The following is a 16,338-nucleotide window of genomic DNA, read 5'->3' as shown; positions in this document are numbered from 1 at the left end:
AATCTTGCATCGATCTGATACATCGGATCGAATGACAAAGTGGACATAAAGCTTGACGAATTTGACATACAATACCATCCATGACCGTCCATGAAGGTGCAAGTTCTGGCTATTTCGTTCCGAATGTACAATACCATAATAAATCAGAGGATGAAGCTGATGATACAATAAAGTAGACCACAACTTTCGAACCCGACTAAGGTTGACTTGGGTGCTGCATATCGATGAAGCATCTAATGCACAAGATAGTGGAGCTGGTCTCATTCTTACAAATTTTGAAGGGTAGTTACTGAATACATCCTTCGATTCAACTTCAATGCATCAAATAATCAAGCCGAATATGAAGCCTCTTAGTCGGCTTGAAGATTGCAAAAAATTGGATATCGACAGTCTGAAGGTCTTCACCGACTCCAATTAATTGCTAGATAGGTCAAAAGTAAATTTGAAGCTCGAGACCCTATCATGATGAAGTATTTTCAGAAGGTGAAGAATCTTATATTAACCCTGAAATACTTTGAGATCTTTCACATTTCGAGAATCAAAAAGTTCGAGCGACACACTCTCCTGACTTGTTACTACTTCTTTCAACTCGCTGGGTAGACATTCGTTGAATTCTCGAACAGTCGAGTATCGACAAAATCGAGAAGTATTACACTCACTGTTGAACCAAGCTGGATGGATCTGATCGTTCAGTACTTGACCAATGGACTCTCTACGGATCCTCAGAAGCCAAACAACTCAGATGGACGGCTCTCAATATATTCTGATGAATGTCATCTCTACAAAAGTCGTTCTCTCTTTCTTACTAAAGTGTTTGGGACAACAGATGCGACTATGCACTCTGAGAAGTTCACGAAGAATTTATGAAAATACTTGGGGGTAAATCTCTAGCCTATAAAGTCCTACGATAAAGATACTATTGGCCCACCATGAAGAAAGATGCGGCTGAGCTTGTCCGAAGGTGTGAACCATATCAGAGATATAAATATACAACACAACCGGCTAGCTAGCTAACATCGATTGTTGCATCATGGCCCTTGCACATGGAGAATTGACATATTTGATCCTTTCCCTCTGACATCTGATCAGAGAAAGTTCATAGTAGTCGCTATCGATTACTTCATCAAATGGTAGAAGCTGAATCTCTGGCATAAATTACTGAGAGTAAGATGGAAGACTTTATTCAGAAATCAATCATATGCAGATTTGGTTTGTCACACACCATCATCACTGACAACAATCGATAATTCGACAATCAGAACTTCAAAGAATTTTGTACGAAATTTTATATTATGTACAAACTCACATCAGTCGGCCATCCAAATCAAATCGAGGGGTGGAGGTAACCAACCGAATGATTCTATATGGACTCAAAATCTGATCGAATGAAGCTAAGACCTCTGGGTGGAAGAACTATATCTGATCTTACGGACATATCGAACAACCCCTCGCATATTGATGGGAGAATCGTCATTCAATTTGGCTTACGGGACAGAAGCAATGATCCCTTTGAGATCAGATTACCATCAATAAAGGTCGAGCAATACAATGAGCCAAACAATTCGAATGTCGGAGAGCTGATTTAGATCTACTTCTAAAAGTCTGACGGCAAGCTCAAGTTCGGATGGCTGTATATCGGCAAAGGGTAGCCTGATACTATAATGCAAGAGTCAAGCCGAAGGTCTTTCGATTAGGAGACTTGATCCTAAGGAAAACAGAAATCTCAAAATCTTTGGATAAAAAAAACTATCTCCAAATTGGGAAGGACCTTACAGAATAGCCGAAATATTCAGACCGGACGCATATCGGTTAGAGACACTTGAAGGATCGACTATTCTCCGAAATGGAATGTCGATAATTTAAAGATGTATCATCAATAAAATTATCCATATATACATTGTTCGAAATGAAATATAGAATTTCAGAATCACAAGTCTTGATCGACTATGGAACGATTTTGAACTGATAAGTGAATGATCGATTTTTATCAACCATCAACCGTATATCGGCTTTACTGTAAAAGTCAAACTATTGACTATACTTCAACACAGAATTTACCTCAGTTTTTCACGTAAAAATCGATATTATCATACCGGCTTTCACTGTAAAAGTCATAGTACCGATATATCTTGGTATTAAATATACTTTAGCTTTTCACTGTAAAAGCTGATCATAGTCAAAAGACTATTATACTGACTAAGTCCTAACTAAGCAGAATATTATGCCAATACGATCAAGATCAGATTAGAATTATACTGACTCGGCTACGGTCAGTCGAAGGATATTCGGCTTACCACCAATTATCAAACGACTTGACGTACAAATCCGACTAAACATCGAATCCAGGATATTCGACTTATTATCATTTATCTTAATTTTTAAAATACATCAAAAGAACTACATGACTAACGGATGATTCTACAAGTCCGTCGAACGCTCAATTCATCGATTGATGTTGATAGTTAAATAACTATGCATTGCAGACAAGCAAAATCAGATAAACAAAACAAAATCTTGATTTAGAATTTTTTTATTTATTATAAAAAAGAGATTACAAAATTAGATCAAAGTCCGATTATAAGTATTTGATTACAAAAAAAAAAAAAAATACATCGATCATCAGTCACCGCCTTCATCTCTTTGCTCTGGAGTAGCTTCGGAGACTTAGACAACCTCTGGTGTTGTCGATGTTCTTCTTTCGATCGGTACTGCATCTTCTTCAGCAGCTCCGTCTTCCGATCCTGGAGGGACGGTGCTACTCAAGTCAAGGTTCGGATATAATTTTTCGACTGCATCTCGATCGTTTTCATACCTGACGCAGTAGGAGGTGAACCTGCCTTCGAGGATCTCTTCTTTGAATTCTTTTAAATTTTGAAGTTCTTGATTGCCTGACTCAATGCCTCCCTTGCCGACTCTGCTTCCGCCTTCTCTAACTCAATGTTGGCTCATGTGGAAGATGACTCTTCTTCAGCTAGTGACAACCTTTTCAGGCTGGCTCGATATCATCCATGTTCAGCTTCGAGTTCAGCAATACATCCATCTCATTCTCGTCAAAGTCGGTAGATGGAGTGTATCTTGCTCTTGACCCACAACTCAAGAGCTGAAATATTTTGGCGAGCCGACTCAAGTTCGACTCCAGAAGATTTCAAGTCATCAGTTAATCAAAAACTTTTCGTTGAAGCTTGGCTTCCCGCTCAGCTGCCGACTTAAGCTACTCGAGGGCAGTCATCTTCTCAGCATCGGCAGCCACCACCTTATTCATCCATATCCGACGAAAGTCATCGAACTTCACATAGCTGGCTTCTAGGTCAGACATGTCGTAGATCAATTGCAGACAGAAGATGAGTCGGATCAGATAAAAAAAAAGAGTGAAAGCAGCTTACCCTGAGTATCATCGAGCAGAAGGACGAGAACATCTCAGCCACCGTCTGATTTCTTCGACTTTCTCGATCGATCGAGAGAAGTGCGGCTTGGATGAGCCACTTAGCCAATGTCGGATTAGCTAGAGCTGACTCATCTTTGGTCACTCTCAAGTCGAAGTAGATCGTGTGCCCCTCTGATGCTGCATCGCCCGTCGAAGTCATCGGAGCCTTTCTCCGATCTTCTGTCGACAACCCCACATTCGAAAGTGAGGAAAAGCTTGAACTCGACTGCACCAGAGAAACTCCTGCTGAAGGAGCAATCGATACAGCTGCAGATTGCTCAGGTTCGGTCGCAGTCTCCATCTCAGCCCGAACCTCCTCGGTTGGTGGAGCTACCGATGTTGCAGCGGCAGCTCCTTCTCTCGTCGCTTCTTTTTCAGATGGTGCAGCGGGAAGCACTGTCGGGGCTGACAGCACCAAGACCGGCTTAGGAATTGATGCAGATGGCACATCGGGTTCCTCAGCCGGTGTTGAAGCAACAGCTCGACTCTTCTTGGATGGTCGGGAAGGACCAGCCTCGGATGCTGTCCTCTTTCTCACAGCATGTTGATGAATATCAGTGCTCGACACTCGCATCCTCGACTGCATGGCTGCAATCAGAACAAAAGTTAATATAATCCAGAAACAAATAAAAGAAAAATAAAGTTGGAAGTAACCGACTATACTATACCTAAGTTGGTGACCGAACTGAGGCCGGCGTCATAGAGTGCCTGTTCGATCATAGGTTCCCTCTGTAGCGGGACCGTCATATCTTTTAGCCGATGGAAGTCCTCCCAATCGCCGACCTCCATCCGACTGTTACCGTTGGAGCTGGTTCTTGGATCGCCTCAGCGAGAAGGAAAGCCTCAAGAAAGAGGAGAAGAAGCAAAAAAGAACTGGTTCTTTCATCCATGGATGGATAATGAAAGATCGGTAATGAAAGAAAGACCTTTTCAGGGGTTGAAGAACCACCAACCCTTGGCCATTGGATGAGGTCGAAGGATAAAGAAAGTACAAAAAAAGGAAGGACGAGGTTTGGTCGGCAGTAATCGACACAACAGAGCAAAACTGATTATTAGTCGGACTGAATTTGGTGCCAGCTGGGCAGGACAAACACCATAATAGTCCAAAATATTTCGAACGAACTCCAGAATTGAAAATTGAAAATTCGCCCAAAAATTTTCGACATAAAAAGCCATCTGGCCCGAAAGAGGGGCGTTCACCTGACCGTCAGCATCAGGGGCGAAGAGCTGAAATTGCTTCGAGATGCGATATTGCTTCCAGAGTCGATCGACGTTCGGTTTCAAAAATGAAGAAGCCTCCACTTTGAGTCCGATGGAGAGTCGTCAGTCGGATTCTCTGACCGACCATCTTGAGAGAAGGAACCCCTAGCTATCGAAGAGAAGAAGACTAAAGGAGATGAAAAATGATTCAAAGAAGATAGAGAACGTAACTGAAACTCAAAGAGGAAGACGAGGAGGAAAGAAAAGTCTTCAAATGCTGGGATGATCCTCTGGCAGAGCTTCCACAGCAAAAAAGACAAATGAAAAGTAAAAAGTTGGCTGAAAATGATCACATATATATATAGGATCCCTCAACGATCAGGATCGAAGCATCCAAATCAAGATCTCATCAGATGTTGACATGTGGTGACATCTGAGCCGACCATTGATCAAATGGTTCGATGTACCTACTTCAGATCGAGCGACGTCACCACTATCCATATGAATAGCTCTGACTCAATGATATTCGGACACGTGGCAAAGATCTACTTGTCAGAATTATATCGTCCAGTGTTGAATCGATTTTTTGAAATGATGTCTGACACTGACACCCAATACCAAATCGTCCTGTTAATATGACAGTCTAATGATGGTTCTGTACTCATTGAAATGATAAAACAGCCGATGCTTACATCCTGAAGAAATTAGCGGTCAAATTGAGGTTCGATATGATACAAAATGACTCTCTTCATCAAATGTGACAAAACCACATTGTGGCACACGTCAGATCACCTTGAACTTGAGAGTGGAGGGCAACTGTTGAGGTAAGTCAATCGACCCTCGATTCAATCAACTGACTCCTGACTTCGACTCCGTAATGACTGACCGACCAAATATACAATCCCGACTCTACATCGATCGACTGGATATTTCACCGACTCACGATCAGTTGACCAACCGACAGTCGGCTACTATCAACCAACAATAGATAACTTGAACAATCTTCAACCTAAAACCATCGGCATATCAGAACTACTGACCGATGGTCACTCAGACATTCTACCGACATATCAATACTACCGATATATAGTCGGTCAATCTGCTCAACATACTATAACTGTTAGGAGCGGTTATCAATAAGTGTCACGGTAATTAGTGAGAATTAATGACCCACTAACTCCATAATTATAGCTCATAATTTAGCATCATAAAAAGCAGGACCACGTGCTCGACAGTTATATCAGAATCATCTATAAAAGAGGATAAGTGAACAGTACCGGTAAGACACTTTTAAGTCAGAGCTCTGCTATTCTCAACATTCAAATCTACTGTTTATCAATTCTCTCTCTAACTGAAGCATCAGAGCATCTCTGTCGGACACAACTCTGATCTGTGAGGATGCTGTTTTGTCGGTGCTTATCACCGACAACAGACGACAGGGAGTTGGCCGTAATAATAGGGGTGCAATTGACTTATGCCGAGTCAAATAGCTTGAAATTTAAGCTTAACTCGACTCAAAATACTTGAACTCGAAACTTGGTTCAAGATTGATCAAGTCTTAATATTTCAAGCTGAAGCTCGACTCAATAAAAAATAAGCAAAACTCGAGATCGACTCAACTCGAATATCAACTGAACTATACTCGAGCTCGAGTTTGAGCTTGAAATCAAACTTTAGCCTACTAATAATATATATATATTATATATATAAATAATATATTAAAAATATATATAAATTTGAACAAACTCATGAGCTTTTGAGTCGAATATCTTGCACTCGAGCTCGACTCGAAAAACTACTCGAATTCGACTCGACTACTCGAGTTTGATAATAATTGAGTCGAATCAAGCTCAGACTCGAGTCAAGCTCGAATAGCTCGCGAGCAGTTCGACTCGTTTACACCGCTAAATTATTAGAGATTTTAATGGCCAGTTGATCTATGCAGCTAGAAGAAGGCTTGGCTTAACAATCCCACATGCCGAGCTTACTGTATCCTAGGAGAGTCTAAAGGTGGTGGTCTTCAAACTCAAAGCCACTCAGGGGATTTAATCACTATAATATCTGGGTTAATAATAGGATTAAGAGGTCTATGTCTCATCCTTTAGAAGATATTGATATGAGATGATCCACCCAAGATCGAGAATGATGTGGATGGAGATGATGAGATCACTATATTTAGTTGTATCATGATGATTCTATATGGCAGTAATTTTAAATCATATCTATTCTTCAAATCATCCTCCAATCCAGTGATGGAATATCCATCTTTGAGGTCGAAAATCTAAGATTACCCTCAGACAGTAATCTTGGACTGAAATATAAGGACAAATATACTATTTAGTCTAATAAAAAATGTATATCAATATACAGTTAATATACTATATTAATATCATATATATGATATTATATATGATATTTATGATATATATTATATGATAATATATTATTAATCATATTATTGTCATATTATGATTCAATGATAATTTTAAATTATAGTAAAAATATTTTATTATACTTTATATTTATATAATAAAATATTTAATATATTATTTTAATTTATCTTATTTTTTAATCAAAATAAATATTTATATTAATAAATAATATATTATAAGTATAAATAAAAATATTAATTTTATAATAATAATTAATATACTTTTATAGCATTAATAATTTATAGAACTAATAAATATATTTTTATAGAATCTATTAATTATTAATATATTAATAAATATAGTAATATTTTATTTATAATATATTATATATAATTAATATATATATTTTTATAGAATATACTATCGGTAGTTTTGGTATTATATAATAGTGATCTTGGATTTTCTTAAATATCAAACAAGTTATTCGTGGATACTCAAGAATTTTTAATCACTAGACCATGACCTATCAAATGCCGTGTTCTTAGGTTATTGACAATCAGATCACCATAGAATTTGGATTACTAGTAATTTTAGATCACGATGATGATTTTATTTGGATCATCAAATGCTATCTTATTGAAAAGAGGGGCGTTAGCAGCATTCAAGGTTTCGTGCATATTTGGTGAAAAGAATCGGATGGCTAATTGGCTTGCGATAAAGGATAGATCGAGAGATATTTGTTGTGCATCTTGTTTTGCCATTCCACGTCAGTTGGCGCTGGTAGTTGCGGCAGATGCATATTGGACCTCTTATCTTAAAACTTTATATATATATATATATATATATCAAAATTTTTTTATATGGGCTTATGCCTTCTGTTTAACCAAAAAAATATTAAAATATTAACAAAATAGATAATCAAATCTCTTTGGATTTTTTTAAATATTATTTTAATACTTATTGCCAAATCTATCTCTCTTTCTAATTTATTTCTCAAAATACAGTAGTTTGGTTGAGTTGGATCTGATGTGGCGAAATCGCATATTGAACATGCGATGTTGGATTTGAAATCGCATGTTCATCATGAGATTTCAAGCTAAAGTGGCATTTCACGATTGATATTTTTAAATATCAATTAAAAAATAAAATTATATGTTGAAAATATGATTTCATGATGAAATCTCTTTTTTCTCTCTCTCTCCTTTGTATCGAGGGTTTTTTGTTTTTCGCTCCCTGTACCGACGGATGTGGACAGAGGGGGCGTGGGTGGAGGACAGAAGGGCCGAGGTCGGGGGAAGGGAGGTGGTGGTCGTGTGGGGTGTGGATTCACTGGGGCCCGGGGGGAGGGTCGCATGGAGTCGACGGTGGACGGCAGATGCGTAATGGATTGCGGTGGGGCGGGGTCGTAGAGGGTGCGACACGGACGGCTGCAGGCTGGGCCATGCAAGGAGAGAGGGAGGCAGCCATGACAGCAGACTAGAACGAGGGTGGGGGCCAAGGGGATGACGCGGAGGAGCGACGGCTTGGTGGAGGTGCCGTGGGAGGCATGCTAGACGGAGGTGGGTGTGGGTTGGCTGCTGGAAAAAGAAGGTGGAGGATCGGCTCAGGGGGAGGGTGGGGTGGGAGGAAAGGAAAGGAGAATCGAGAAAAAAAAAAGATTAATAATAAAATATTATTATTTGATTAATATTATTATTTGATGAATAATAAAATATTATTATTTGATGAATAATAAAATATTATTATTTGATTAATAATAAAATATTATTATTTAATTAATAATAAATTATTATTATTTGATTAATAATAAATTATTATTATTTGATTAATAATAAATTATTATTATTTGATTAATTTTATTTGAAGATAAAAAATATAAAAAAACCATCTTTCGGACATCACGGGCTGACCCCTAAATCTCAGGAGGACAACCCCTGGGTCATCTCCTTTGAAAAAAGGGCATCAACATGCTTTTTTAGGCTAGCACGTAAATGGAGACGATCCATAAGACGACCTCTATGCTAGAGGATAATATATGGGTCGACCTTGCTGTGCTGCAGGCTAAAATAGAGAGGTCATTATATTCAAATAAAATTATTGTTCTCTGGGCCAGCCCTCTCCAATATCATTTGCAGTTCCACCTGCTGTCATTGCTCCACGCCCTCTTTGAAACCATGTTGTATTATTATGATAATTACCAGCATTTTACCCGCATGATGCATGAGATTCTTTTTGGTTTAGTAAATATATCATTTTAAAATAGTATTTTTATTTATTATATAATTATTTTAAAAATAATATATATTTGATTATTATATACAATTTTTATTTTAGTGATCAATATACTTATTGGTTTTTAATAAAATATATTTATTGATTTTTAGTGATAAATATATTTTAAAATAATAGTATTGATCAAATAATAATATTTTATTATTAATCAAATAATAATATTTTATTATTAATTAAATAATAATATTTTATTATTTATCAAATAATAATATTTTATTATTCATCAAATATTAATATTTTATTATTATTCCTTTTCTTTTCTTTTGCATTTCTTTCTTCCCTTCCTCCCACTACACCCCCTGATCGAACCTCTGCCTTTCTCGATCAGCGATCGACTCGCACCCACCCCCCTCTGGTGCTCCACCCGCGGCACCTCCGTCCGACCGTCGCTCCTCCACACCATCCCCTCGGGCCCCATGTCCATTCCGCCTCACCGCCATGGCCTCCTCCCTCTCCCCTCACGAGGCCTAAGCTGCGACCTTCCGCGCCGCATCTGCTGTGGCCCCATCCCACCGCCATCCGTACCGTACCCATTGTCCACTCCCGGCTCTGCACGACCACCACCCCCCTTCCCTCCCCTCCGGGCTCTTGCGAACCCGCATGCTACTCCACCACCAAACCCCCCCTCCCCTCCCCCCTTCCTTTGGGCCCCGACTGGCATGACCACCACCACCCTTCCCCACAACCGCGCCCTCTTCGTCCTCCGTCCGCGCTTCTCAATACAAAGGAGTGGAAAAAAAATCCTCGATACAAAGAAGGGATTTTTTTTGAAATAATATATTTTAATAAAAAATTTTGAAAATACGACGGTTGAAAAAGTATTTACAAAACTACCATTGGTGGGCTGCGTCAGATAAATTCGTGGGTTCAACCCACGAATTCATGGCCCATGTGAAAAATTTGTCGGTTGAACCCATGAATTCTCTGATCCAACTGGAACAATTACATGAATTTTGAAATTTGAATTCATGGGTTGAACCCACGAATTCATTGTTAAATTTTTTTTTTTTAAATTTCAACAAAATTCGTGGGTTCAACTCATGAATTCAAGCTTTCCAATCAATTCGTGGGTTGAACCCACGAATTCATGAATTCATGGGTTCAACCTACTAATTTATTCAAATTTCTCAGCCATTGGAAAGTACACCTGAATTCATGGGTTCAACCCATAAATTCATTCAAAATTCATGAATTCGTGGGTTGAACCTACGAATTCATTCAAATTAATTTTTTAAATTTTATAAGTGAAAAAAAATAAAATTAATAGTTATAAAATATTTTTTAAGTATGTAAAATTTTATAATATAATAATTTTTTTGAATTGTTATAAGTGAATAAAATAAAATTAATAATTAAAAAAATTATTAGAATGTAAAATTTTATAATATCATAAGTTTTTGAATTGGTTAAGTAAAAAATTAAATTAATAATTATAAAATTTTTGTGAGTATGTAAATTTTATAATATTATAATTTTTTAAATTATCATAAGTGAAAAAAATAAAATTATTAATTATAAATATTATTAAAGTATGTAAAATTTTATAATATAATAATTTTTTAAATTATTATAAGTGAATAAAATAAAATTGATAATTAAAAAATTTTGTAAGTATGTAAAATTTTATAATATTACAAATTTTTGAATTGTTATAAGTGAAAAAAATAAAATTATTAATTATTAATTTTTTTACGCATGTAAAATTTTATAATATCATAATTTTTAAAATTGTTATAAGTGAAATAAATAAAATTAATAATTATAAAAAATTTTTAAGTATGTAAAATTTTATAATATCATAATTTTTTGAATTATTATAAGTGAAATATAAAAAAATAAATAAAAAATTATTATAAGTGAGAAATAATGACCCGAGACATTAGGCCGATCGACCTAGAGACCACTTCCCCTTAATGACAATTCAAAAAATTATAATATTATAAAATTTTACATACTTACAAAAATTTTATAATTACTAATTTTATTTTTTTACTTATAACAATTCTAAAAATTATGATATTATAAAATTTTACATACCTAAAAAATTTTAATAATTATTAATTTTATTTTTTTACTTATAACAATTCAAAAATTTATAATATTATAAAATTTTACATACTTACAAAATTTTTTAATTATCAATTTTATTTTATTCACTTATAACAATTCAAAAAATTATTATATTATAAAATTTTACATACTTTAATAATATTTATAATTAATAATTTTATTTTTTGCTTATGACAATTCAAAAAATTATAATATTATAAAATTTTACATACTTACGAAAATTTTATAATTGTTAATTTAATTTTTTACTTATACCAATTCAAAAAAATATAATATTATAAAATTTTACATTCTAATAATTTTTTTAATTATTAATTTTATTTTATTCACTTATAACAATTCAAAAAATTATTATATTATAAAATTTTATGTACTTAAAAAAATATTTTATAACTATTAATTTAACTTTTTTTCACTTATAAAATTTTAAAAAATTTATTTGAATGAATTTGTGGGTTTAACTCACGAATTCATGAATTTTGAATGAATTTATGGGTTGAACCCTATAAGTTCAACCCATGAATTGATTGAACAGTTCAAAAAAAAAAATCGTTGGCAATAAATTTGTAGGTTCAATCCAGAAATTCATTTGGTTAATTCGTGGCTCCAACTCATGAATTCAAATTTCAAAATTCACACAATTATTCCAACTGGAACAAAGAATTCGTGGGTTGAACCCACAAATTTATCTGATGCGGCCCACCAACGGTAGTTTCGTAAATACTTTTTCATCCATTATATTTTAAAATTTTTTTATTAAAAATATATTATTTCAAAAAAATAATTCTACAATGAAGAGGGAAGAAGAAAAATCGTAATTTTATTTCACGATGAAATCATATTTTCAACATATAATTTTATTTTTTAAATTATATTTTAAATCTAAAATTATATGTTTAATATATGATTTTGTCCTATCGGATGCCACTCAGTCAAACTATCATATTTTAAAAAATAAATTAAAAGATATGGTTGGTTTGAAAATAAGTATTAAAAAATAATATTTAAAAAAATCCAATTTCTCCTTGCCTTGACGGATTCGCGCATGTTAGCTGTCAGCACACTGGCATCCATGCCTGACACTCCCAAAATAAAAAAAGGAGTTATCATATTAGGCCTTTTTTATGGTAAACATTATATTTGGCTTTTATAAATTGATCGAAATAGTCGTTTTTAAGGCTACACACCTATTGAGCATAAAAGGTTGTATTTACTCAGTCTACTGACACGTGTCCAGTCCACATACCTGCTGTTTCCGATGCGGTGCGTCAGCCTGATGCCCTAAATAAACACATTCCATTTTCCCAATGACCCGAAAATAGGCAATTACCAATTCTTTCTGACCCCAAAAAAAAATGGACCGGCGGCGAGGTGAAAGACGAGCACGAGATAGCCGCCCATATCTAATCCGACGGCCTATTAGATGGAACCGCACAGAGCGTTCGCGCAAAGAAGGGTTTCACTGTTTCCAGTGGACGGGGCCCATCCGCTCCCCCCGCGCGATCGCCCCAAGCTTCGCCACCCAACGGTCATATTTTCAAAAGTTTCGGCGAAGCTCTCGCAACGGTCATTTTTTTAAAAATCACCGCTCCTCACCTATATATTCGAGTCTCTCTTCCCCCGCTCCTCAGCCAGCCCTATCGTTCGTCTACCGTTCCCCTCGTCATTCCCTTCAATCACCTTGAAGGTAAGCTTCCCCTGTCCAATCCAAGAAATGGATTTCCACAGCCTATCGAGGAGAGATCTACAGGCGCTCTGCAAGAAGAATCGGATTCCAGCCAACGTGACCAATGTCGCCATGGCAGATGCCCTCCAAGCTCTCCAAACAGTAAGCAGTAGCTCCTCCTAGTCTCATTTTACCTTACTGTTTTCCCACCATTTTTTCCTCTTTTTTTGATTATTTTCCTGTTCCCATCATTCGACTCTAAACTAGGTTGAAGGTATCGAAGAAATCAAAGAAGCAGCACAGTTTCAGTCACCTACCTCCTGGAGAACCTCAGCTCGGAGAGTACCTGTTCCAGATGAACCCAAAGGGCAAGAGGGGAGTCCCCTGCCTCGGGCTCGTCGTGTGGCCATTAAAGCTTCGGAGATAATGCAACTAGTTTCTGAAGGAGAGGAGGAAAAGAAGGAAGGGCCAGAGGAGATGCCCAAGACCCCAGCTGTTCGCACGGGTTGGAAGCCTCAGGCAGCACCAAGCACACGAAGAAATCAAAGAAGCAGCAAGAAGGAAGAAAAGGAGCCTCAAGAAGAAGGGCCGAAAGAGATCCCCAAGACTCCGGCGGCCTTGACTGCCCGAAACACAAGAAGGAGGGCAAGCAAGAAAGAGGAAACAGATGGGCACGAGGGCGCTCTGGACGTAGCCATTACCCCAGCCACCAGATATGGCCGGAGAGCGTCGACTCAAAAGGGAGCTGAAGCCCCCATCGCAGGGGAAGAGAAGCAAGACGAAGCTGTGGGCTTCAGGAGCACCCGCAGAACGAGGCAGTCTGTAAGGAAACAGATGGAAGAGACCACCCTGGATGCTGTGCCAGATGTGGGGAGAAGGGCTACGAGGACAAAAGCTGCTGTCAAGATGGCAGCTCTGGCCCAGGGAGGAGGAGGAGAAGAGAAAAAAGGTGAGACTTTTTGGTTCCTTACGCATTTTTCTTCCTTCTTCCGTCCTTTTTCTTGATTGTTGATGGATTTCATGCAGATATCGCTACCAAGAATTCGACAGATCAGAACAAGCATCCTGTAGAAATTCCTGATGAGAAATCTGATCGAGTGCTGATGGAGGAGGACGTGAAGAAGAATGGAACCATTTTTGATCTCTATTCCAGAGATTCAGAGCCCGATGATGGAGTTCAAGACTCGGGCACCGATGGAAATGATAATGGAACGATGCAAGAAACCAAGAATTCTACTCCTATGGGAAAGAATTTGGGCACTGGAGCGGAAGGAGAACAGATCTCGGAGGAGGAGTTTGGTCAACAAGAAGATCATGTCTTATCTAGATTGGATGAATCACCGATCAGAGGGTTGATATCCTCGGAAAATAATCAATGGGCAATTCAAGAACAGAAGGAGACGTTGGATGGAACACTGGAGGAAAATCTAACAGGGACGGATGGAGGGTTCGAAGATGAAAGCAGAGGCAGCAACAATCTGGATTTCGCTCTCCCAAATCCTTCCCTCTCCAACGAAATTCCGGCGAACGGTGAGGACTCCGGCCACCACATGCCAGAAACCAAGGCTGCCGGAGACTCGCCACTCGTTCAAGAGAATCTGGCAGTGGATCTCCTTGGTGGGATCGAGGCGACCGGGGAACAGATCCCGGTGGATCTCATTCATATTAAAGAAGAAGAGGTGATCCTCGATCTCTTACCAATCGGCAGGAGTTTGGAGGAAACCAAGGTTTTCGACAACGAGCTGCCAGTGGATCACGCACTGGAGACCAAAACCTCTACAGATCTACAAGGTAATTTAGAGATTGAAGACGGCCCAGCCAAATTCCCGTATGGTATTCCGGCCGTAGAAGCCAATGATTCCAGCGACAGCTTTGAGATCCCAGAGGATACAGAGGAATCCGGTAATGGTATGAAGGCATCGGAGACTGAAATATCGATAGATTTGCACTCTAGTCAGATTCCGGCCGCCGAAACCAATGATTCCGGCGATAGCGTCGATTTCCCGGAGCATACCGAGGAATCTGGAGCCAGTATACTGATTAGTAAGCAGACGGCACCGGAGCCTGAGAGCATCCACCAGGCCGCTTCTTCTTCTCGTCTCCAGCAGTCTCCCTCGCCATTCCCAATCGTGCAGAGCTCGGATGACATCCGATCTCCGGCCAAGATCTTGGCTCTGGATGGAGACCAGATTGGAGACCTTGTAGCCTCCACCGTCGGATCTCCAGCGAAGACCTCGGTTCAGGTTGATGATCTGATCGGATGCCCACAGGAATCCCGCACGGAATCTTCGGCTAAGACAATGGATGACCTCGGGGATCCGGCCAGAGGCTTCGCGGACTCCGGAGCTCCGGTGGCTACTCCGCTGGATCACGGTGGCTACGAGACCGACAGCAATGGGATTGTTCTGGAGGTCAAGGGAGGCGAGGACGAGAGTGCGGCGGTTGACACAGGGAGTGGTGGCGGTGACGGTAATAAGGAGAATAGAAACGGAAGTGTACCGAGTGGGCTGGCTCTGGTGTATATTGGAGGCGGAGAAGCGAAGGTGAAATCAAAGGCGGGGAAGCCAAGCCAGCCCGACTATAATAGTTTGAGCGTGAGAAAGCTGAAGGCAATATTGAGGGAGAGAGCCAGCAATCTCAACAATAAAAAGGTGGACCTTTTCTATTATATAACTGCTTAAACTCTAAGATAAGTGTTTTGTTAGAGAATTATGTTAAGACTATAGTATTAATTATGCCTGCTATTTTGCTGGTTAGGTGGAGGGGAAAAGGGCAGCTTTTAGCGAGCTGAATGGTGATGATGGGTGCTGATGATGCTGACGGCTTCAACTCGGAGAGAAACAGAAATATACATGAGCTTAAGATTTTTTTTTTTTTTTTTTTTTTTAAAGAACATCTTTTTTCTTCTAGTTTTGCTTTCTATTAATACATTTTTGGGTGGTGATATTGAAGTCTCTGAGTTGGGTTTTGGGCTGGGAAACCAAGGTTTCTACAGCCCCCCTTGTATTCCCCATTTTTCTCCTTTCTTTTTCCTTACCTGGCTGTTGCTAGTGTAAAAGGATCAATTTAGATGTGGATGGCTGTTTGTTATACAGAGCTCTTAATATTCTTCTGTGATCTATATTTTCCTGATGGAATTCAATGCTTTCTCAAATTAGCATTTGGGTAACCTCTCTTAAGTAGAAGTATTAAATGGAGTATGTGCTATAGACTAATTGACAATTTGATCTCCTTTTCTCAATTTTTATCTGTTCCATAAGCTGAAATCAGCTATAAATTTGATATATGATGATACAGAAAGATAGCACACTAAC

At 38.2% G+C, this 16,338-nt stretch overlaps 1 protein-coding gene across 1 annotated transcript; it reads left to right on the top strand.

The window, feature by feature from the left end:
- Window positions 1-12,999: 12,999 nt before the first annotated feature.
- Window positions 13,000-16,158, top strand: LOC105036795 (uncharacterized). The gene is made up of 4 exons (XM_010912528.4): window positions 13,000-13,186; window positions 13,292-13,973; window positions 14,051-15,675; window positions 15,782-16,158. Exons 1-4 carry the CDS (start codon window positions 13,073-13,075, stop codon window positions 15,833-15,835), a joined length of 2,475 nt encoding a protein of 824 aa, XP_010910830.1. The 5' UTR covers window positions 13,000-13,072; the 3' UTR covers window positions 15,836-16,158.
- Window positions 16,159-16,338: the final 180 nt, after the last annotated feature.

This window comes from Elaeis guineensis, chromosome 4, assembly GCF_000442705.2.
Source record: "Elaeis guineensis isolate ETL-2024a chromosome 4, EG11, whole genome shotgun sequence".
In the NCBI taxonomy this organism is placed as follows: domain Eukaryota; kingdom Viridiplantae; phylum Streptophyta; class Magnoliopsida; order Arecales; family Arecaceae; genus Elaeis; species Elaeis guineensis.
This window is presented reverse-complemented; position numbering and strand designations above follow the sequence as displayed.

Bases quoted from the DNA above. Each gene is read 5' to 3' on its own strand.
- LOC105036795 (XM_010912528.4), top strand. From the start codon at position 13,073: ATGGATTTCCACAGCCTATCGAGGAGAGATCTACAGGCGCTCTGCAAG. The intron at 13,187-13,291 runs GTAAGCAGTAGC...ACTCTAAACTAG, and splicing joins CCCTCCAAGCTCTCCAAACA to GTTGAAGGTATCGAAGAAAT. The intron at 15,676-15,781 runs GTGGACCTTTTC...TTTGCTGGTTAG, and splicing joins GCAATCTCAACAATAAAAAG to GTGGAGGGGAAAAGGGCAGC.